Raw genomic sequence first — 25,573 nt, forward strand, 5'->3', positions numbered from 1 at the left:
CAATTCACAGGAAGTGAATTTGAAATCCATTTTAGGCTACTTAGGTGGTTTCCTTTTAACGCGAACTCACAATGATCTGTGAGTTTAAGAAAGAGGACTATATATAAGTCGTACTAAAAGCAAAATATAAAGACATAAACACTTGTTGCCAGTCAGCCTGTACAATCAGATTACTCACAGTGAAATAAACTGAAACTCGAGCAAGTCTTCTTTGGTTTGGCAAGTTTTCCTAATTCTTTGTGGAGCTGTCTTGCACAATCATTCAAATGACATAAGGTATAATCATTTTGCATACAATGTAACTTCTCTTTCAAGAAAGGTACACTCTACCACTTAAGCCAATTTTATTCTAGTTTTCTTTATGTAAGTGTGAAAAAAGAACAGATGTTTTTCCAAAATTATTTAAGCTTGGAAGACATTCTATCCTTTTTCTTCAATAGAATCCTTCAGAATCACCAAAACCATCATGGTGATACCTTAAACAGCTGATTTCTTTAAAGCACGTTATTAAATAAATATCAGAACGCACAGCATTGTTCCATAGATAAAATGTTTATTATAACAGAATGGTGTGAATTATTTGCCACGCTAATTTCATTTTCCACCATGGACTTGTAAAAAAAAAAAATTAGTTGTTCTGCATGTTGAGTACTAAGAGACTTCTCAAACTTGACCCCATTTCTACAGCTCATTCCCTACTGCCTAGATTCCTCCAGATCTTCTCTGATCCAGTGTTTAACTGGCGTTATCAGCTGGCTTGATCATGCTTCATTATAAAACCTATTAAAATGGTCTTTTTATGAAAGTAGAGTTTTCTCTGTGTTACTCCAAAGTCCTGCAGATACTAAAATGAGACCCTATGCAATACTTAAAAATGCAGAGAGCTGTCTTGGAGTTAGTTTTTCATTATGCAAAAGTTGGCCCAGGAGAGATGGCCATGTACCTCGTTAGCTAAAACAGGCAAGCATGTCGGGACTGCAAATTAATTTACTGGAGAAAGTTGAAGGAGATGCGAATCATTCCGGTCCCCAAGGCAAATCGAAGTCTACTGATGGGGCAACTTGCTGAGGTCAGACTCTCTGAAATGTTTACCCTCATTGTTTCTTCCCCATGCTCTGGGAGAATGCAAACTCCGTCTGTAAAAGCTCTATGGGAACCAACAGGGGTAGGTATAACTCTTAAGTTTTCAAAAGTATAATCGGTACCTGCCTGATAGCTCCCCCCAAATCCAACAAATACAAATGGAGACAATCGTGTATTTACCCTTTCTCCTTATATTAATTTCTTGGGTTTGTGAAGTGCATTATTATGTAACACGTGTCATCCAGCCAGTGTGATGTAGTTGGGAATCGAGTAGCAAAATCTCTCATGTTATTATGTCATTACCTAATAATTAAAAATACCATTCATTTGGGTGCTCTCCCTCATTCTATACTAATCGCGTGTTCCTGCCACTTTACTCTCCATAAGGTCTCTGCGTTGAGATGTGTATAACAAGTTGGATTCAATTTTCCTACCCAAGTTATGAAGCCCACTGACATCAGAACATAGTTCTCTAAATGCAAGAAGGATACCAGAGTGGTTGCATCGGAAGCCAGGAGTAAGACAAACAATGTGTCCACATTGTCAATAAAGGGAAGTGTACTCCTCACGCTTGACCCTGGAAACACGCAACCTCTGGATAGTCGAGGCACCTCACTGGTAACATTATGCAAATTCCTTAAGGAAAATAAGCAACATTCTCCCTCGGATGGTATGAAAAAAAAATTTTTTTTTAATCACCAGACTGTGCTTCCATTTGCGGGCTGTTAAATGCCATCCAATTCAGGAAATCAAAAAAAATCTTCCCTTTTCTATGCGTATTTGCTTATTTTTGACACTTTGATGATGACAGCACCTCAGGTTTGAGGGGTACCAGCGTGAATCGCTGGCATGTAGAGAAATCCGGGCGAGCCACAAAAGCAGAGAAAGTAAGGGTGATATCAGACGCATTTCATTTCAAGTCTGATGAGCCTGCATTTAGGATTTTCCGGCTGGGCAGGTTTGCCAGGGCATTTGGGAGACGGGGCTTTTTATTCCTCTTCTCGCACTCACACGCACACACTCACACACACACGGCCGGACACACACCTGGGGCGCGTTCGAACTATGTGCGGTGGGTGGCATAGATGAATGTGTATGTCTATTTTTTAAAAATAGCTTGACATCTGACAAAGACACGAAGGCAAACGTAGGTGCAGCGAGTGTGGCTCTGAGAAACGTGCACAGCGCGCGAGAAGTGCCCGTTAGAATGCAACATCTCTGAGGGTGAGGACAGACATGGCAAGCGCGAGGGGCGGGGGCCGACACACAAGACAGAGACCCGCAGCTCCCCACCGACAGGGCGCCGCGCGGACCCGGCGCCGCACCCCTGCTTACTGTGGGCTCTTGGGGTAGAAGGGCAGGGTCACATGGCTGAGATCCTGGAGGTCGAAGGCGGTGGGCTCGGCGGAGATCGCCTGCCGCTTGGTGCGCGGCTCGCCCTGCAAGGTGCCAGCGCTCTGCTTCTGCGCCTGCTGGGTGGCCGGCCGGATCACCGAGCGGTACTTGTCCAGCTCGTTCTGCAGCTTCTGGATCAGTTCGTCCTTCTGATCCAACTCCAGCTCCAGCTCGTCGATGAGGGCATCCCGCTGCCTCAGCTCCTCGATCTTCTCCTGGAGCGCGTACTGTAAATCCCGCAGGGTGCCCATGCTCCTCCGGGCCGCCGGGCCGCCTTCCTGCCTCTGCCGCGCGCCTTGGGGCTTGCTCCCCTCTCCGGTCAACTTTCCCCAAAGTCGCCGCCGCCTCCCGAGTGCAGTCGCTTCCTACTCGAGCCCAGAGCCAGCCCTGGCTTCTGAGCATGCCCAGTCCGCCGCTCCGGCGCCGACTTTCGGTGCAGCTCGCACTTCTCGGGCCGCCGGAGAGGCTGAGCGTGGGGACCGCGAGACAGCAGGTCCAAGCCGGGACTGAGCCGAGGCGCGGCGAGCGCAGGGCCGGAGGCGGGCGCAGGGCGGCGGGCGCCGGAGGAAGCGGGCGCTGCGCCTGGGGCTCCTGATAAGCCGCGCGGCGGGGCGGAGCGGGCGGGCGCGCCACTTCGGGGTGGGGAGGTGGGGGAGACGCCGCGGAGGACCCCGCGCAGACCGGGGAGGCGCCAGCCGGGGGACACCACCCCCTCCCGCCCCGGCACCCCGGCCTCGAGGCCGCTGGGCTACGGTCCTGGACGCGTCCTCGGGCAGGGCGGGCTCGGCATCCGAAAAGCTCCGGGGTCCGGAGGTGTTCCGGCCGCCGGCCTCCCCAGCAGAGGCTCCCGAGCTGCGTGGCCGCGTCTCCCCTTGCTCACGCCACCCTGCCCACGGGGAGCGCCTCGCACAGGTGGCTGGCGCTGGAGAAGAAACTTGCCTCCCGCCGGAGAGGAGCCCGCGCCCGGGAGGGCTCCGTGACGCGCAGGTGCCTGTGGGGAAGGGGCGAAGGGGGCGGGGCTTCGGGTTCGTCTCCCGAAGTGGGGCGGCTCTCGCCTGCTCCTGCCAATTGCCCCCCTTTCCGCCCCTTCCAAACTCACACGAAGGAACTCTTTTTAGGTCTGGGCCCGAGAAGGCCGCTCAGCTCTCCCTCCCACCTGAGCTAGTATCTGCGGAAGAGTTTCTGGCTGGGCCTCGCGGCTTCCATTTGCTTAACTTGGGGCGGGGGGCGGGAGGGGGGCAGGAAAAATCTGTGCCGAGCTCCAAAAAAGTCCATCCTGAAATTGAACTGTATCTTTAAAAAATATTCCTTCTGTGACAACCAAGCTGTTAGACCGGTCTCCTTACACTGGAATGGCAAGACACAAACTGTGAAGAGGAGGGATCATGACAAGAAGGGGGAGCCCAGATGGACTGCAGAAAATTGTGCTATACCAGCCCACCTCTATCCACTCTCCTCATCTCTGCCCACTTAGTATTTCCTAAAATGATGACAATTAGGTTGCATCTGTCCGTGGAAGGGGAATTCTCCCATCATCTGAACACATGGTTAGAATCTACAAATATTTACTTACTACTCACCTAAATTCCTAATATTTAGCTAAATCTTCACCAACTCCAACTTTATAGCACCTTTATTAGCAGCCCCCTAATTACTATTCCTGAGCACTGCTCTACTTGGCCATTCCTTAACACCAAAAGTCGATAGAAAATACATTAAAATCGAACTGCAATCCAGAACTATTCCCTGGAATCTAAACTTAGCCAAGAACGAATATATCAGCCTCAAAAACAAATTGCTTTTACTTTTGAATACACAACTTTTTCTATCTGAGCTAAGAGAAAAAAAGGGGAGGAAAAAACCGAAAACCAAAAAACAAAAACCCAGCTAGCCAATGGCACTTAACCAACTTCTTGATTCACAGTGTATCTGTTTATAATTAGAGGTGCGCATGACAAAGGACGTACAATCCTAAACGTTCTTCCACTCAGATCATGATCTAATACTCTTAGCACAGATGATATAAGACACTTAATTTTTCCGCTTTCCAACACGGACAGACATTTTCAGAAATACATTTATTTCAGAATGTCATACATAAAGTGGATAATTCCCGAAACAGTTTCATTTGTAATGAACAGACCATGAGTAACTTACAAATACTGACAGTAGTGAAATAGTTCCGAATTGTTGTTTTAATTAAAACTAAATCAAGCAGAAGAGCTGTGGCTTTGTATAACTGACTCTATCCTAAAACAGAGCTTCTGTGACAATTTCCTTGTCCCAGGCAAAAGGCCAAATTCGTACTTTATTTAACCTATAGGGATTCTTTAATTCCATGGGAAAATGTTTAAAATTTAATGCCTTTTTCCTATAGATCTATATAGGGGTCCCTGAGGCCAAGAGTTTATGTCTAGAAACAGAAGCAATGTACAGGGGTATCTTTAGACAACCGCTAAGCAGGGTTATGTTTTAAGGTTCATTTGAGGCTTAAATGGAGTTACTTAGTGTCTTTGGGCAGCACAAAGTAGGGAGATTCTTCATTTGTAGAAAGCCTGTCTACATGCACAAAGGAAAATAAATATTCAGGTATTTTGAATAAAAGTGGAGTTTTTTCACACTGAGCATGCAAATATTTTTCACTATTTAAGCTATCATATCTACATGCCACTAGAGGAAATATCCATGCTACCTTTCATTCTTGTGATACAAAATGTATCTATCCCATGAGGAATTCCATCTCTAGAGTCAGAAGTCTATTATAATACATGCAAAGAACGTAAATTGCCAAAATATATGACTATTACAATTGACTTACACTTTTAAAAGTATTCAAGGTATAAGGATATATTTGGTTATATTAGCCTGTACTATGAAAAGAATAAATTTAATCCCCCCCCCACTTTATAATTACATATGCAAAATCCTGAATTCTCGACTTTTCCATTCTTGGAATCAAAGTAAATATTTTAAGTAAGTTTGCAAAAATGATGTTCCTAACTGGTTGTTTAGATCTTAAGGGGCCCGGTTTTCCATCTCAACCTTTTGAGCGATCCCAATCTTTTTTAAAACATCTTTTGTATTGTACTTGGCAAATTCTGGAAATAAATTTTACGTGAAAAATCAAGGTCCTATAGTTACATTTCAACAGACAAATGTCCTGTGTGTCTCATGGTAAACTAAGTTGGCTAAATTATAAGATCAGAGATCAGGCACAAGTCTCCTTTCTGCTTACTAGGAAGTGAATACACCAATCTGAAATGGAGTGGAGTGGCATCTACTGCACTCTCCCGCTGCCTCTATCATGGGCTGAGGTCTCCATGGTAGATGCTAGAACGCAGAGCAATTCAACATTGAAGGAACTGACTTCAGACTCTAGAATTCCATAGTCAACTCACAACTGGCTCTTCAGCTGGTCTCTCTTTGTTCCCGCCCTAAGGGAAGCTAAGTTCCACCAGTTGCCAGACCCACCTGTGGCATATTGATGCTCTTCAATTCTGCACCCAGCCCTCACGACTGAGAATACACTGTATCATGCCTTCCTTATTCAATCTCACAACCATTTAAAGAGGCATTCCAATAAGGCAGCTCTATCATAATACTGACTCTTAAAAAATAAAGTCTGTAGAATTTATCATCCTTCATGAAAACCATAATTAGCCTCAAAAGGACACTCATCCGAGTGTCCGTTCCACTGATGCCCCATTTCGCAGAAGAGTCCTAAGAATGAAATTTTCTTCTGCCATTTCATGTACATATCTTGAGTAGAAACAAACAAACACTGCTGAGCTGTTTAGGTGATGGAAGCCACTCCTTACAGAAAACTACTACAGGAAACAAGTACCCTTAAGAAATAGGAAAGTGACCGTTACTGGTAGACATGCTGGCATGCTCTAAATCGCTAAGCTTAATCAAGGCCACAGTAAAATAACTAACTTCCTTGAACTCTGAATGCATGACAGGCACTGTTTAATGTAACCCCACCAGCAAGTCTTTATTATTACTTCCGCTTACATTTGAAAAAAGTGGAGGCAAGGCATCACCCACCTAATGAATGGCGAAAATTCTGAAAGAGGAGGAAAGAGAATTTTTAGAACTTCTTCTTCCCCAAATTGTCTTCACTCCAGCACCATTTCATTCTGGTTGAAGGTGACTACCTTGCACCCATCTATCTGGGATTGTCCTGGTTTTAATACTAAAATCACTTAGACCATCCAGGTTTTAAAACTGAAGTCCTAGGAACCCCTTGGTCCTGGACAAACCAGGATAGTTGGTCACTCTATTTAATTCAGGATTGCTGAACCTCCCTACTTTATCAATATTTTCAAATTTTACCTTCACAGTTACAGAGAGAAAAGTCAAACCTAGGAAGATCTGTAATGATAATACCTATTACTTTAGGCACATTACGACCCACTTACACATTTGTTTGTGTCAATATGTTTTAAGGAAACAATCATCCTATTTCGATGCATAAGAAGATACCACAGGAACTGTCTTTGGGCTATAAAGGGCATGAGTCATATGACAGAATTTTAATTGCACTTTGATAAAGTAGACAGAGATTCTAGGCTTTCCTTTTGGTTTACTGTTTTTATAAAAAATCTGGACTTCAAACATATTGGCTTTCTATGGGTAAACCACAATAATTAAAGCACCTGCTATTTGATTAACTCCTACAGAATTAGATTATTCTTATGATTATATTTGGTGGATGATTCGGCCATCAGGAACCCTGATTTAAATGGATATAAGTAAAAATTCTAATGGTTTGGCTTTTTGAAGTTAAACTTCTGTGCATGATACGTTCTGCATTGAAAAGAAAAAAAAAAACCATAAACCATTAATGATGAAAAACTTACTGCAGAGATTTGGAAAGTAATAGTGCATTGTACCATAATTGCTAATGTGCTTAGAGTTTAATACCGAATTAGTGTCATGCCTAATATCAGTTGAAATGAATCCTTATATTCCACAGCTTAAAATGATGGCATGTTATTATGGAGCCTGAAGTGGTGTTCATGAAAACCCAAGCACTGTCTGCCAAAAAGAACACTTCTCTGGGCTCTTCAGGAAGCTGCTCATTTCCAAATAATGTTTCCAAATACTAGAAGAAATGACATGTTTTTAAGAAGAATAGAATTTGGTTTTCCATATTTTTTTCATGAATGGAGAATTTTAAAATGCATAAAATGGAATTTAAAATACTTTGTTCACAAAATATCATTTTGCTACATTTTAAGCCCAGTGAATGTATACATGAGGATACAATATTGTAATATCTCTCCTGACTAATAAATTTATTTTCTCAGTCCTATTTCAGTGATTAATCTTGTATACAAAGGCACATCATTTCGTAAGTTAATGCATCAGTATTTTCCACGGGATAGTCAAAACTATTTGTGAAAGTAATTTTGCACTTGAGAACATATTTGATATCATGCAGCTTATAGAAGAACGGCTCTGAAGTCAATGCCTTTTGGTTGCTGCTCTTATTTTACATTGCATTTAACAGCTGATATAACTCGGCCATTTTCAACCTACATGTTTTGTAATCCAAATTGAAAGTAAAAACGAAAACTACATTTTGCTAGTGAACTTACTAACATCGGTAGAGTGAGAAAGTACTGAAGATGTAAGAAAGATAATAAAATAGAAGTTTGAGTGAAATGGGCTTTTATCGGTGAGTCAGATGAATGCATGAGGCAACAGAAAGCTAGCAAGGCACTTGTTTGCGCTGTGAGAATGTCGGAGAGCTGGAAGACGGGAGGTTGCAGGCAAGAGCAAAAAGACTTAGGAGGTAAGCATACAGAGATCTTCATCCTCATGAACTTAATGACCAAGTAGACAGCCCCTAACTTCAAATTCAGAAAACTCTTGATATTGTGACTTTTATACAATCATCATGAGATGGAAATCCAGAAATCCACCTTTAATGATGGGCAAGTGAAGTGGTAGGCTGGTAAAGCAAGTGGATATCATTCTCGGGTCAAGACGTGGGACTGATATTTATGAAGCCATTACCCATGGACCAAGAATAGAGACCCAAGTTGGGGCCCAGGAGACACATATTTTCACTATGCATTTGTAACCAACTGTAAAATTGCGTCACCTTGCCCAATGCACATTTTTTCAAAGATTCAGTAATTTCTTCCTGGTCCAGACTGTATTTTTTAAAAATCATTTCTCAAAGCACAAAGCACAGGCATTTGCTCTCGTAGGTAAGAATGCCCCATAAAAAAATAAATATCAAATAGAGACTTTTTACCCTTTTTTGGTATTAGGCAGAATATTCAGTGTCTGTCTTGAGTCACTGCATTATGTAAGAATGTTTTCACTCAAATATCAAAGTTAATTTGGGGAGCTATTACGGAAAATTCATCTACGTTTTCCATAGAATACAGTACAGCCACAAGTCTCACGATCTATCTTTCTTAGAAAAGCATCTATGTTGAATACCAATTTTAAGTGGAAAAAATGACAGAGAAATCTTCAAAACATTTATTCGTGGAATGTTAAAAGCAATTGCTGCTGTTAGGAACATACAGAACTTGGTGGAAATTGCTTATTTTCACTTTGCAGTTTCCACTGGTCAGACCCTCTATCCGTACACTGCAAGTAACATTCTCTCGGCAGTCAGCGAACGGAAACTTAGCTAATATCACAGCATTTCCACATGCATCCCATTATTTAATTTAGTTACTCTCTGCCTGTATCACTAGCACTCCCAAAATACAGAGAACTAAAAGACGGTTAGCACTGGCTGGGATGGACACCCCACCCTTCCCTACCTGCAACCAAAAAAAAAAAAAAAAAAAAAAAAAGGCAGCAAAAAATCCTTATTTTTTTCGCTCATAATGGATGTCACAGAATTGAGCTGAAATGTACCACTGATATTATGTAATTGAACATCCTAATTTTAAATTTAAGGAAATTTGAAGGCCAAGGAAGTCAAATGACTCACCCAAGGCAGAAGCAAGTTTAGAACCCAACTGAGCCCATTCCTAGCTTCCTGTTCTTAAAGTTACCTTATTCTTTCACTTCATGCTTTATGATTTGTGCACACGGAACCTGATTCAGTTCATATGAAAATCCCACCTCCTATCTCTTCATAGGTAATAGCTGTTAAGGTCAATTGAGAACACTTTAATTTGTGCAGAAAACAAAATATATCAAAAAGTCTTTAAAATATCTAATTAGTTCTATATGCCTCTCCCTATACTCAAACTGTAAGGAACTGTTGTTACATGGAAATCGACTTGACAGTGCGGTGTGTGTGTGTGTGTGTGTGTGTGTGTGTGTATTGCAGATGCTTCAAAGTCCGGCATATGCCAGAGGTGTGATATATAAACCACACCCTCCTAATCAACCCTCATTTATGTCAAAGTAGAGGTGAGCACGTGAGGTGAACATACCCGGGGAAACAGAGAAAACCGCCTCGCTGCTTACTTTTTCATTTTTCAGACACAGTAGCTCAGGTCTCTCTTCCCATCACAGGGTTTTTAAAGTCTTTGTGATACAAACGACAGCATTACCAAGACAGAGAAAATTTCTCTCCCATTCGAAACAAATTAAAAGGTAACAGCGTAAACCTAACATAGAACTCTCGAGATACAGGTGGTGATACTTGTTTGAGTCCCTGAAATCGTGCAATCAGTCTTACCCCATTGGAGATGTTTTTAAAGCATAATAACTTCAGAAAATGCCAAAAGATGATTTTGTTCATTTAGTATTTCTCAATGGAGTACTCTAAGAATTTTCACAAAAAGACAATAAAGACATATTTCAAAGCGCACTGAAACATATAGCATTTAAAATCTTATTACATTAGTATTTTCCTAAAAATACTTTTGTACTTTCATATTCTCAGTATATGGTCTTTTAATCACCAATCTATTTACACAGCGAATTTTTAACATATTATATGACTTTCATATTCTGCAACCAGGGAATATCCAGTTGAGAGAAATCAGAATAATTAATGAAGAAAACACAAAAAAACAAGAAGAAGCATATGGTAACAGCTGGTGGAATAGCTAAACTCAGTGGTCAGTGAACAGCCTTGCTAGCGAGCCCATAACTCTAATTGAGAGCCCTCACCAATCAGGTATATACTACAACTCAGTGTTTCCTTCAAGTGTGAACTAAAGAACACTGGTTCCTTAAAAAAAAGAGGGAGGGTTTCCACAGTCAAAAATGCTTGGGGAACACTTGAGGAAAGCTCAGTAAAGCAGATTTCTTTCTGAATTATTTCTTATAACTTCCAAATTTCCGATATATATTTGAATCTCCAAAATAAATATATAGTAAATATATACAGTTGATTCAAACAACTAGACTTTCTTTCGTCTAATACTTTAAGTGTTGAACCTGAGTATTTATGATAGTGAATTTTTGTTTTTTAAGATTTTACTTATTTATTGGAGATAGCGAGAGAGCACAAGCAGGGGGAGCAGCAGGCAGAGGGAGAGGGCGAAGCAGACACCCCACTGAGCAGGGAGCCTGAAAGGGGGCTTGATCCCAGGACCCTGGGATCATGACTTGAGCTGAAGCAGACCGCTTAACCGACTGAGCCACCCAAGTGCCCCTATGATAGTGAATGTTTAAAGGTAAATTACGCAACTTACTGAAATTGAACAAGCAGCTTCCCAATCTGTGAATTCCTCATCAGTATCTACATGCACAGCAGTATCAGAACACACGGTCCTGACCCCACCAATGGGACTGCCGACCATCAGCATCTCCCCTTGAAAGTCACAATTCACCCCGTCTGTGACCATGGCCAATGACATGGCAGAAAACCGGAGAACATGACAAATTTGGTGCTCACAGGAAGGACTAGGCTTGCCATTTGACCCACAATCACATCTCCTCTCTTTAAAATTAGGGTGGGTCACTGGATTGTTATTCGGGCTGGGAAAATGGTCAGAGAAAAATTAAAATGGGACTGAGATCCCGGAGAACAACTGATTAATAATTAATCACAAAAATGTTATACTGACCTTTTCGTTCTTATAAATCTCCAGGCACCAAGCAATTTCATTTTAACATTTCAGAGGTTTTCCACTGGTGATTCTCTTTCTGCCTTTGAAATCCTTCACCTAACCCCTTTCATGACCCTAAAATCTCAACCCCATTTCCTCCCCATCACCAGTTATTATCTCAATGAATTCATTTTTCTCTTCTCTCCTAAAATATCATTTCCTCCGATAATCCTTCTGAATCATCCCCATGATATTTTCCCTTATAATAGAACTTATGATTTATAATTATATGTCATTTTCAAGGATATTTGTTAAATAGCTGTCTTATCATTAGACAGTAAACTCTAAGAAAACAAGGAACTACGTCTATTTCGTCCACCAGCACCTAGAACAAGCCCTCCCTTATATTTGTCCATTGCACTAATGCAATGAATTCGAGAAATATTTATCTAGAATCTACAACACACCACCGCCAGTAAACCGAAAAGTGGACCCTTCCCACCTTTTCTCCATCAAGAGATTAAACCATCAAACTGAACTAAATATCCATTGACACAATACAGAGTCTGCACCCCTCACGTGGGTGGCACTTGGAAATGCGTGTGTCCTCAGCCTCTGAAACTTCAGTATGACCACCCGACGGGCAGCTGCCCTGTATCCCAGGGCTTAGGCAGATCACATGTTTGTCTGCTTTGTAAATAGCACTGATTTTCTATGTTCTTCCCAGAAATATTTGTTGTATCTGTTGCCCTTGGACCGGTGCCTTAACCACTTAGAACAATCACCTTAGGCAAAACCTTTGAAACTACCCTATGTGCGTGCAGCCACGAAGTGTATATAGTAGAAATGGGGGGGGGGTTGATATATCGTGTATATGTGTGTGTATATTATGTGCATATATACACAGACACACAGTTAACCCTTGAATGAACACAGGTTTGAAATGCGTGGACCCACTTACACGTGGATTTTTTTGATACAGTCCAGTACTATGTGAATGTAGTTTCTCTCCCTTATGATATTCTTAGTAACACTTTCTTTTCCCTAGCTCACGTTATTGTAAGAATACAGTACAGAATACATATAACAAACAAAATACGTGTTAGTCGATTGTTGGTGTTATTGGTAGGGCCTCAAGACAACAGCAGACTATTAGAGACTCTTAGTAGTTGAGTTTGGGGGGAGTAAAAAATTACATGTGCATTTTCAACTGCACGGGGGTCAGCATCCCTAACCCCCATGCTGTTCAAAGGTCAACTGTGTGTGTGTGTACTGAAAACCAACATCAATACGGTAATTACAGCTTAAAAGTGAATACGGGTAATGAATTTCTCAGTAACAAGTTAGCGAAAGGTGCCATGAAAACTATGATATGATGATTTTCGGACAACTACTGCTTTAGCTCCCCATAATTCTGCATGTCCTTTCTGTGCATAAGAAATCAAATATATCAGAGGCTTAGCTTAAAACTGTGGTTTTTTATGCAGAAAAAAACACATAGATATCACTCTTTGAACATATTTCCCTGCTTAAGACCCACGATAATGGTTTTCTACCTGTCAACCTGAATATTTCTAGGAAACAATATTTCTTCATACCCAACTGTCTTTCCACCTTTTCAAATCGCACCTAGACAGTCTGCAGAGAGCAGATTGGTTCTTGGCACAGGTGGGGTATGGGGAAGACGGGAGAAATGAGTGAATTGTTTGGGTTTAATTTTTTGTCTTTTTTTTTTTAAGTTAAAATAAATTGAAAAAAAAATTGCACCTAGACAATCAACTGTCTTAATGTACTTTTAAATCACCAAAATCCCAGAGTCTTTCTTACTTTCAGGCTTACACTACATTGTCTTCAAGGTTCAGTGCTCTTTCATATAACACGGGCACCTGCAATTTCTTTCTTCTGTTTCTTCCCTAGCTGCTCCTTCCAAAAAGCTGATGTCCATATTTGGACTTGGCCTGCTTTTTAGAGTCCTTCTTAATGGTTTTGTTTTGTTTTGTTGTTTTTTGGGGTTTTTTTTTTTTTGCAAAAGGTATTAATGCCATCTGCTAGTGTTTTGAAAGCAGATGTTTCCCATCAAGGTGCTTGTAAGTTACGGTGGAGCTGATTAGTGCTCGTGTCCTAACCGGTCACCTCATTGATAAAAGCTTCAGAAGATCCGATTCAAACAGAGTTCAAAAGCAAATTAATCCCCCAAAATACTTTTCATCCAATAACTTAATTCGGAAAGTAGATAGACTTATCTCCTTCTCCTCTCTCTTCTTCTTTCTTTTGCTCTTTCCATAGAAACTCAGAAATGGCCCTTCCAACGAAATCATAACCTTACTACCAGTCAACCAAACGCCAAAGAGCTAATCTTTGGGAGCTAACGATAATCTCAAGGTTAAACAGCTGCTCATTAAACCCAAAGACAGAAGTAGATAGTTTGTTAAGGCAAAAAAGGAGTATTTCTTAAGTAGTTGTTTCTTATAATTTCAAAAAGTCAGTGAAAGGGCTTCCTAAGTTCTCCAAATTTACTGCACTGTATAGATTTTGTAATAAAGGTAATTTTTGACAGTTACCAAAACCAAAGCTGAAACTTTTCCTATGAAAAATATAAAAGGAGACCTCCTCTCCCATGGAAGAAAGTCAGATCTGGAGACAGAGACTCAAAGCTTTGTACACATATACCCCACAAATTTTTTTATAAATGAAGCCTTATGGTACTATTGTTTTATGCTGCTTCAGACTCTGAATGGAAACCTTAAGTTTCTGATTTGCAACTGCTTAAAACTTTGGATCTTCAAGAAAAACTGAACGTTAATACAATGCGAATATAAGACCTTTCTTGACATTACATTACTTATCTCTACTGGTTCTTATTCATATTTTCCTCCTAAGAAATAGGAGTCTCACATTGCAGTTATCATTATACATCATCTTTTTGGATGCAAGATTTCTTAAGGGGAAAAATACATATAAATGATCACTAGTAATTATGATTTATAAAAGAAAAATATCTTATTGAGATACGTATACCTTTCTTTACAGTAAATATTTTATTCAGTTAAAAATAATATGTTGTAGAAAATGGGATCTAATTGAAATTTTCATTGGTCACTTTTTAAAAGTACAAGGTTAAGCAAATTGTTGTGAAATTTATACTTCTCCTTTGCAAGGTTTATTTCAAATATATTTCCTAAATAGTATACAGCCTCAGCAAACAGTACAATCTTCACATTTTTCCCTCAGCTATTAAATACTAATTTCTGAGGGCTGAACTACAGAACTAAAGGTGCACTTGCACCCTCTACTGTCCAAATTTTCTATTTCACATTGAGCAAAAAACATTCCATATGTTTCTTGAACACATTCGTTATAAAAGTAACAGGTAAACCCTGTTGGTTTCCATTTGACATTAAGTAACAGATCTTCAAACAGTTAAGCTATCTGTGAGAAGTTCCTTAGTCATAGGAATGGAAAGTGAACATTTATACAGTTACTGGGACCAAGCTAATTCAGAAAATTGTGATTCTCATCGACGTGCTGGAAATGTGAAGTATTCATTAACTTATTGACAGTAAATAGGAAAGGAGAGGAAAAATATCAAGTTACTCAAGCCAACAACTGGCCGGCACTTCTAACAGCATATAAAGTACACCCAATTTTTTTAAGGTTAGAAATTAAAATAAACATTAGCGTTGCCCTGAAACTGCACTTGAAGTTCTAAAAAAAATTAGTTTTGAGATCTTATTATTTTCAAAGCTTTAAAGACTATGAGCTGGAATTCATAGCCTATTTATTTGTTCCTTTCCTTTCAACCTACTTTCCTTGTCTTAATTAGGGAGTTGTTTGATATTTATTCAAGAGATTTTCTTATCAATTTCTTCTTCTATTGATAAAGAATTAGCTTGTTGCTGGCAAACCCTCACACGAAGCATAACTAGAAAAGCTAGTGTCCCCTCCCCCCGGCCCCCCGCCAGCAAAAAAATGTTTGAGGCAAAAATTCCTGAGCAATAGGGTTTGAAGGGCAAATTATCTCAGAGAAGAACAAAGTCCAGAGAGGTAAACCCAACATTCAGTGTCCTTTTGGAGGCATTTACAAAATTACAAAACACTCCTAAAAAGAATAAATAATGGACTATGAATTAGAGGCTGAGAGGCTAAGAAATCGACAAAGCTTCTAAATGTCCAATGGGGCCAGAGGGACAAAGGCTGGAGTTGAGGCCCAACCAGTTCAAAACCATGAAAGCCAAACGTTAACTGATAACAATCCAGTATCATAAAGACCGAAACCGCATGTCAAACCTGTCGGATCCATAATGGCGTTAAGGCGGTCAACGTGCTCTTCAAGAGCAAAAGTGCTCTCCCTCCTCAGCAGAGTCGGAGATCACAAAAACCAGAGTCTCGGATGATCTCACATCGTCACACACAACATCCAGGATTCAATCAGACACAGGTATACCAAGAGACAATAAAACAAAAAGCTAAGAAAAGAATAAAAGCACACAACAAAAGCAGACCCGTGGGAATCCTGCTACTGAAACTATCTGATAGGCACTGTTAAATAATTGTGATAAATATGTTTAAGGAATGTGATGAAAATGTTGGTAATTTCAAGAGAAAACTGGAAACTATAAAAGAAATTGAAATTTTACAACTGAAAAAATTCAGTAACTGTATTTTAATAATTCTGTAGTTGTAGTTTAATAGCAGGAGACGAAATTAGTAAACAAGACTATAAATTCAAAGAAAATAGAACAAAAAGGAAAAGAGAAAAAGAATTAAAAAAAAAAAAAACCACTGGGGGAAAGAAAAGGATATGAGACATGGGCTCATAAAGGAAAGGTCTAACCTATATGTAATTGGAGTCCCAAAAGGGCAGGCAGGATGGAATGGGACAGAAGCAATATTTGAAGAAGTAATGGCTATGAATTTTTCAAAACTGATGAAAGATCTATCCAACTTCAGTTTCAGGAGGCACTGTAAGCCACTAGCACAAGAAATACAAAGCACAAGCAGACAGAAACACAAACACATACAACCCTAGGTATAGCATCGTAAAACTTCTTACAATCAAAAATAAAGAGAAACTCCTAATGCCAGATGGGGAAATATACCCATCACCTTCAGAGGAGCAACAATAAGATTACAGTCGAGGGGCGCCTGGGTGGCTCAGTCATTAAGCGTCTGCCTTCGGCTCAGGGTGTGATCCCAGAGTTGTGGGATCGAGTCCCACATCGGGCTCCTCCACTGGGAGCCTGATTCTCCCTCTCCCACTCCCCCTGCTTGTGTTCCCTCTCTCGCTGGCTGTCTCTCTGTCAAATTAATAAATAAAATCTTAAAAAAAAAAAAAAAGATCACAGTCGACCTTTCAGCGGAAACAGTGAAAGCCGTTAAACAACAGAGTGGTAACCTCAAAGGGCCGGAGGGAAGTAAAATCACCAACATAGAATTCTATACTTGGCAAAAATATCCTTTGCAAGTGAAGGCAAATAAATACACTTTCAGGCAAACAAAAACTCGAGAATTTGTCACCAACAGATCCACTCTAAAGAAGACACTAAAAGATATTCTTTGGCAAGAAAGAAAATGAAAGTAGATGACTGCAAAAAGATATAAGGGGAAAACTACCACAGAAAGGAAAAATATGAAGTTAAATCTGTATGGCTGATTGCTACACAAAACAATAAAAACATCTAACAACAGTAACAGGAAAGAGAGGAGGGGATCAGTAGGGGAAAACTTGTTGTTAGGCATTGCACTGCCTGAGAAGGAACAAAACTATTAATTTATCTTTAAATTTTGCTAGTTCAAGGATGCATTGCATGTTGTAATTTCTAGAGTACGCAATAATAGAAATCAAACATATATAATTGAAAATCTGATGGAGGAAAAATGGAATATCAAATAGAAAAGGAGACACAAATAGTAAGATGATCAACTGAAGCCAAAATGTACCTGCGATTAAACTAACGAACACATTAAATACTCCAATTACTAGACAAAGACTGTCTGACTGGATTAAAAAATAGAAGAAACAATTTTATATAAGGGAACAAAAAAGGTTTAGAGTAAAAAATGTGAACACAAACCAAAAGAAAACTGATGTAACTCTACTAATACTAAGAGATATTTTAAGAAAGTAAACACTATTAGAGATGGAGAGGAACATTTCACAATGATGAAAGGATTAATTTATCATAATGGGATCATAAGTTTACATTTATATGTTCTCACTAACAGCCTCAAAACATGAAAAATGAAAACTGATAGTGCTAAGAGGAGATATAAATTCACAATCTTAAGAGATTTCAACTTATCTCTCAGAAACTGATAGACTAAGCAGACAGAAAATTCATCAGGATATAGCAGATTTGAATAATACACTTAATAAACTCAATTGCAAGTTGTAGAACACTTATCCTCAAATTGCAGAACATACTATTTCCTAGAGCATAAGCGAGTCATATTAAAACTGACCACATGCTAGGCCATGAAACAAGTCTCCGCAAACTTGAAATCATGTACTGTTACTGCAGAGGAATTAAGTTACGAATCAATAACAATAGTAATTTCAATAGATACAGAAAGGATGTGATAAAATTAAAAATGAATTCATGATTTTAAAATAATCTGTATAAATTCAACATAAAAAGTACTTATTTGATAAAAGATATCTGCAAAAAAAAAATTGACAAGAAATCTCATGCTTCATGGTGAAATACTGAAAGATTTCCCCCTCATATCACAAAAAGAAATGGACTCCCATTATCATCACACCTATTCAATATTATAATTGAGGCCCTGGCCACTGAAATAAGGTATGAAAAAAAAATACATAAAGATTAGAAAGGAAGATTACATACTTGTGGATAAGTTCTATATCTAGATCTACTATCTATCTGTATCTATCTATCCATCTATCTATATCTTTGGATAGTTCTAAACCTATACATAAGTTTAACTACAGATAAACTATTAGAATAAGTGAACTTAGCAAGGTCAGTCAGGGTACACAAGGTTATTATGAGTAAGGATGTCTTAAACAAGATGCAAAAAGCACTCACCATGAGGAAAAGAATTCGTGAAATGAACCACACTAAAATCAGGAGATTCTTTTGATCAAGAGACATGATTAAGGTGAGTACCTGTCATTATACCTTTGTCAGAACCCACAGAATGTTCAACACCAAGAGTGAACTCTAACGTAAGCTGTGGACTTTGGGTGATGATGACGTGTCAATGTAGACTCATCAATTATAATAAACATACTACTGTGATTCAGGATTTTGAAAGTAGGTGAGGCTGTGAGCATGTGGGACCAAGGGCTGTATGGGAACTCTCTGTACCTTCTGCTCGATTTTGCTGTGAACATAAAACTGCTCTAAAGAATAGTCTATTTTTTTAAAGCTACTATTAAGAGAGTTAAAAAGGAAACTACAAAATAGGAAACTATATTGATAATATATATATTTAATCAGCAAAAGGCTTATACTCAGACTATATCTGGAATTCCTAAAATTTAGGCACAAGATCTATAACCTCATAGAACTGGGCAAAATACCTGAAAATGTAAAGTATTTTGTAGTGGGAATGGTGACCAGGAAATGGCAAAATCTTAAGGCTTTTTTTTTTTTAATTATTTATTTGTCAGAGAGAGAGAGAGCACAAGCAGGCAGAGAGAGAAGCGGCTCCCCGCCCAGCAAGGAACCCAATGTGGAACTCAATCCCAGGGTCCTGGGATGATGACCTGAGCTGAAGGCAGATGCTCAACTGAATGAGCCACCCAGGCGTCCCAAGGCTTTTGACCAAAGACAACCAAACAGCCAATAAACATATGAGAAATTGCTTAATTTCATTAATCAATGGGGAAATGTTAAAACACAATGAGATACCACTACATATCTATTCAAATGGCTGAAACTGAAAAAAAAATCATGACAATGAATGTTAGAGAGTTTGTGAAACAAAGGAAATTCTCATACCCTACTAGTGGGGGTATAAGTCAGGATAGCCACTTGGGAAAGCTGTGGCAATTTCTGCCTCAACTGAATATATAGATCCCCGATTATCTAGAAACTCCAATCATGGCGATATACCTAATAGAAATGCGGAAATATCACATGATGTATGCAAGAATATTTGTAGAAATATTATTTGTAATATACCCAAACTGGCAACATCACAGGTGTCCATCGGCATTAGCATGGTGTGCAATGAACTGAAGATTGAAAAGACAGGTCAGAGACAGGTTAGGAAGCTGCTGCCATCCTAAAGGGTAATCCAAATATAGAATTGAGGCTGGAGAAGAGAAGACATGGCCAATGTCACCTGTCGAAATGTCATTCGTTCCTCAGTATGAGCACTGATGGCTGTGCTCCCAAATAACCATCTTTTAACTGCTCAATGTGTGAACTGTAAACAGAGATCAACCACCAGTATAATCAGGGACAACTTACTAAGAGAGTCAACTCATCTCATTGAGAATCATTTCTGAGCGTATCCAATCTTTACAGAGCCAGGGCTCCCTTTCCAGAAGGTACTTTCCCTGTCATCACACTAACCACAAACATCAGGCCTAGAAAAGAGGTGGAAGACAAGTGAAAATTCTTGAAGAGCCATGGAGAGGCACCCTGAATAGAATTCCACTCCATGTTTACCACCCCTGCAGGACAACCATGGCCCCTTCGTATCTACCTAGGCTAGACACAGAGCCCAGGGCTCCAAGAGTTTCCTTCTATTCCCCAGTCAACTACTCTAAGCTAGAGAATTCACAGGTACTATTATTTGATGCATGACTTTGCTGGCTCAGTTTTCCCATCCCACCATTTTTTGGGCAGGGGACTTTGTTCAAGCAAGAGTTGGCCCTGTGTGATATAGAGTCGAGAGGACAGGAACAGGAGACACAGGGACTTGGGGCAATGATGGCTCTCCTCACGAAGATACGGGATGGAGAGCAGGGAGTAGCAGGGAGTAGTACATAAGACAAGGGGTTGGAAGAAGAAAATGGGATTTGTGAGTACCCCCACTTTGAGAATGTTTAAAAAAATCCAGACAAAGTTCTTATAACTAACTTGTGCTTGCTGACCTGTTCACTTGACCCTGCATTGAAACTGGACCCTGTGGATTCTGGTTTCATAACACCACAATGTATACAATAACCTGAAGGAATCACAATGGTATAAGAAAGCCATTTAGATTTGTTTTTAATGGAGGAAGAGGAAAACCTTGGTTGCATTTTAAGTCAAGCCATCAAGGAAGTTGGCCACTATGCCCTCCAGCTCTGATTTGGCATAGCAGTTTGGGGAACAGATGTGAAGGACTCCAGCAAGAGCAAACCAGACCACGACACCGAGCACTGATGAAGCTTCCCGTGGCAGCACGCCCCCATGGCAGTGAAGGCCACTACCGAGGTCCTCCTCAACTAGAAAAAGGAACCAATGCAGCCTTCCATGCTTGAAGCCCTTGGTAGGTATATTACACCCTTTAAAACCAGCTTAGGGTCAGGGATCCAAGGGGAAGCTGAGGAAAAGAGATCATGAATAATAATATAAATAACCATTATTATTGTAGAATCTGGCATTTATTGGATGCTTGTTACCATAATGCCTCATGAGTGTTAGGTGCTAAGTCCTGGGCTAAGTGCTTCTCATAGATGATCTCAAGCCTCACAAATTTATGAGGTTGGTACTGGCATTATTGTCCGCATTTTAAAGGTGGGAAATGGAGAATGATGAACATGTAAGTGGCTTGTCGAAAGCCGCAGAACTACTGAGTACAAGAGCTGGGCTTCAAACTCAGGAACTTTTGACTCCAGAGACGCTGGTTTTCTAAACCTTCCAAGACTCTCCAGCACTCCTCATGCTGACAGTAATGAAACTTGTATTAAGATCTACTCTGCACGCCTGGATATGCCAATCCCCAGAACCTGCACTTTGGCGACCTGTCACACCACTGTCTTCTCGGGATCTGACCCAACACGAGGCTATAGTAACAATCACCAATCATGCAGACTTAATTTTAATTCTTAAAAGCACAACTCAGATGACAGTTATGGAATTAATTTGTCCCTCTCCGAGTTCAGAACCAACTTCCCCGGAGTGGGGCTTCTCCGTTATGTCTCTTGCATCAACTAATTAAGCTAATGACATAACTACGTAGCATCACTTCCTCTAGCAGCATTTAACTTTTAGTCTAGGGGCACCTGGGAGGCTCAGTCGGTTAAGCATCTGACTCTTGGTTTTAGCTCGGGTTGTGATCTCAGGGTCGTGAGATGGAGCCCGGCATCGGGCTCCGTGCTCAGCGGGGGAGTCTGCTTGGGAGTCTGTCTCCCTCTACCCCTCCTGCTCATGCTGTCTCTCTCTAAATGAATAAATCTTAAAAATAAATACATAAAAATAAATAATTTTTAGCCTAAACAAGTGTAGAGCTTAGAAAAGTTCGGAAAAAATAAATCATTTTAAGAAAATCATTCTACACCTTATTCATAGAATGAAATGTTTAAATTATCTTTGGTAGTTTTGTAACTCTCCTGGGGCCTTCTATGGAATTGCATTTTAAAAGCAGAACAGAAGTACGTTCCTCAAAGCTAGAATTCTCCATGGACTGTGTTGGTTTGTTTTCTTTTTCCCCCTCTGAAAATTTAGTGGAGAAATTAGTGTGTGTGTGTGTGTGTGTGTGTGTGTGTGTGGTTTAGTACAAGATGAGATTTTAGTTCAGGATGAGAAAGATTCTCAGAACTAGGACTTATTATCAAGAGTTAAAGCTCAAAGGAGAAAAATAAGATAACCTATTAGCAATTAGGAAAAATGAACTTTTTTAAAAAAATGCCTGTGTCTTTAATATTCTTCTGCTAAAAAGTGTTTAAACTTTGTTACATCATTTTTACTGTACTGAGCTTTGGAGGCTGTAAGTTGGACTCAACATAAAACAGAGTACGCTAAAGAAAGCAGTTATAAATAACTTCATTTCACCAAGAGGTTGAAACGAGTCAGCTGCCAATACACAAACCCACAAACCACCAACTTTTCCAAACTTCAGTTCCACGATGTCTCAATATATTCAAAAGCAAAAAAACTGACCCGAACTACCGAACACCGCCACGCTGTGTGGTCCTCCAGTTACAAAACTGCAACTCCTCTCTTGTAGTTAACGGTTTCTATAAATCCTCAGATTTTGAGCCAAAAGCTTTAGCTTGTTTTCTTTTTTTTTTTTTAAGATTTTATTTATTTATTTGACAGAGATAGAGACAGCCAGCAAGAGAGGGAACACAAGCAGGGGGAGTGGGAGAGGAAGAAGCAGGCTCATTGCAGAGGAGCCTGATGTGGGGCTTGATCCCACAACGCCGGGATCACGCCCTGAGCCGAAGGCAGACGCTTAACCGCTGTGCCACCCAGGCGCCCCTAGCTTGTTTTCTTTTTTAAAAAGAAAGATAATTTGTTCGTGATACTTGTGCAGATTGACATCTAGGACGATAGGAACTGGAGAGAAGCCCCATACGTCCACATACAGGCAGCCGCTGGGAGGGGGATTTGCTGTAGGGTGCTAAGCGTGTGGATTCTGAAGGGGGCAGCGGTCCAAGAGACCGCAGGAATGGCATTCCTAGTGACGGAGATAATTAACAAGGGCCAGCCATACACAGCCCAGGTGCATCCACTTTGCCAGGGCAAATCCGCTTCTAAAAGTCTACCCTCTAGTCCCATATATGCCTCAATTGTTTTATTTAAAGAGTAGATCCCAGCCCATACCCACTCTTACAGGGGCACAGTAATCACTGATGGGAGTTAGGAGGTGGGGGCAGGGTGGAGAATCATTAAGATAAAAATAACGACATTTTCATGATTTTAAATGTCATCTACAAGTTATTCGAAAAAGTCATCAAAGGCCTGTCCATCTGTCCAAGCTTTTTATCTGCCCAATGCCAGAAAACAGGGCAAAAACGTTGTGGAAAAGGAATTGGTTGGCCTTCTCCTCACAGGGCAGAATCTCTAAATTGAAAACAGAAATATCATTGATGAAGCACTTGGCGGCAGAACTGATTTCAGATGAAGAAATCATCTCCACCATTTGAACTGCCATCAGGCCATTATACTTAAACACAGCTAGACGTTCACCAACTCAAACCGAGTGGGGTATGGGGCAGGGTCGAGGCCAGGTGAAGGCAAAACAGAAAGGCACGTTTTGCATTTCAAATAATTTTCTACATTCGATATTTTATTTGGGGAACTTTCTTCTGAAAGCTTCCAAGTGAAGAAAATGGCAAAAAAAAAAAAAAATGTGCACATCTGTTTATGTATTCAGGAAAAGAATCTTCGAACCGGGCATTGGTCCATGGGAAAGCCTGCACGACAGAATCCAGCCCACCAAACACACTGTTGGTTTATTAATAAGAAAATTCCAGGTTAGATCCTTGCCAAGAGATGTTTCCTTTTCCAAAAATTATCTTCGGCTATATTTTACATTTGATTTACTCCCCTTGGTGCATAAAAGAAATAAAAGAACTATTGTCCAATATTAGTGGTTGGAATTTGTCTGAACTCTGGTGAAAGGAATATAAATCTACTCACTGAAATTGTTTGGAGAAGTAATATAATTTATAAAATGTACTGATTGCCTTTTATTTTTATTGTGCTATAAAATCCACATTTATTTTGTTATGAACCATTTGTAAAATATCCTGCAAACAAGCGTGATTCAATAAATCCTGTATCTTATTTTTATTATCAATAATAGTTTGCATTTCAAGTATTGCTTTTTACTTACCAAAGTACTTTCATATCAATTCATGTACTTATATGGGTTAATTAGGGTTATTACTTATTAGCGGTGTTACCATCTGGACTGATTTCTCTTAGGCCTTGGGAATGTGCTAATTTGGAGGCTTAAATACAGAAGCATTAAAAAGCACAACTTCGCCATGTGCGTTAAATGATGTTTGCTCCTCATGTACGATTGTAAGGAGTGATAACAGGTCAGCGGATTCTGGGGAAATTATAAAAGAAGTAGATTCTTACTTTATTCAGAATAGAGAGTGTTGGACAATGAACCCAAAGCCCCACCAAAAAGCCAAAAACAGTATCTATTTTTAAAGTAAAGGCCATTCATAGCTAAACAAGAATATACATATGTATTCAGAGATCTCAAATAATATTTACTTTGAGATGGTACCGCGTTGACTTTGAGAAGGGAAAAAATTCTGAATGATGAAAATGAACATGAGTGACAAGAGAAAAGTGGGGACTACGTCTAAAATGAAGCAATGGGGTATGTTTCTGTTTTCAGGAGCAAATGTGTAAAAGACTACAAACACTCTTACCGTTCTGGATGGAGAACGAGTCACATGCAGAAAAAGCGAAACCATTTAAAAACGTTGAGGCACCAACTAGAAAGGCTCTCCTACAACCTGAAGCTAGTTACAGGCAAGGAAACTGGAAGTTTCTGTGCGTTTCCATGAAAATGGCGGTGACGGGCTTCAGTGAGCCCGTGCTAGTCATACGGGTACTTTTGAAGTTTATTTTAATGTTCATAAAGCAAGAATTATGTTCTTACGAGAATAAAATATATTGAGGGAGACAATTCACAAAAATCCATCCCCACTTATCGATAAGTATCCTGTTTGGCCCCAAATAGCAAAACATGTCCCTGAATGGTAAAAAGCGTAACAGAGAAGATAGAACTTTTTATTATCAGCAGTGACAGCAGAAGAAACAGACACTAAAATACCTTTCTATGTAGCGTTTGGAGCTGGAGGTTAAATCAGGCTAGTCCGTGATCCTAACCACCTTGAAACATAGTATTTGCATCAACAAGACAAGATGGGTGGCAGCCAAATGCAAATGAAGGAGCATCATTCTCAGAGGACCAAGGGAATGAAGAAGCATGGCAGAGACGGACGGCAGGACCCCTAGAATCAGAAGCCTGGCTCTGATACTGTGCCATTAAGGTTAGGCCTCTGCAACACCCAAAAACCATATATGAATTATGACATCACACTCTGTTATTCCTGCCCAGGTGACACAAGAATGAGTGTGTGCCGGCTCCTAGGAGGGGTTTAGGAAAGAGGTGGTTAGTAAGGATGGTCACAAATATGCCCAGTCTCATTTCCCCACCTTCTTGAACTCAGACCCAGC

At 40.1% G+C, this 25,573-nt stretch overlaps 1 protein-coding gene across 2 annotated transcripts in view; it reads right to left on the reverse strand.

The window, feature by feature from the left end:
• Nucleotides 1–25,573, reverse strand: part of PRKG1 (protein kinase cGMP-dependent 1) — a 1,185,830-nt gene that overhangs the window by 1,103,093 nt on the left and 57,164 nt on the right. Inside the window, exon 1 of one of the 2 annotated variants that reach the window (XM_026503975.4) lies at nt 2,419–3,091. The exons of the other annotated variant lie outside the window; for it this stretch is intronic. Coding sequence (XP_026359760.1) covers nt 2,419–2,729 — 311 coding nt within the window. The 5' untranslated portion in view covers nt 2,730–3,091. Of the gene's footprint in view, nt 1–2,418; nt 3,092–25,573 lie in introns of those variants that run through there. 2 annotated transcript variants of the gene reach the window in all.

This window comes from Ursus arctos, unplaced genomic scaffold (assembly GCF_023065955.2).
Source record: "Ursus arctos isolate Adak ecotype North America unplaced genomic scaffold, UrsArc2.0 scaffold_7, whole genome shotgun sequence".
NCBI lineage: Eukaryota > Metazoa > Chordata > Mammalia > Carnivora > Ursidae > Ursus > Ursus arctos.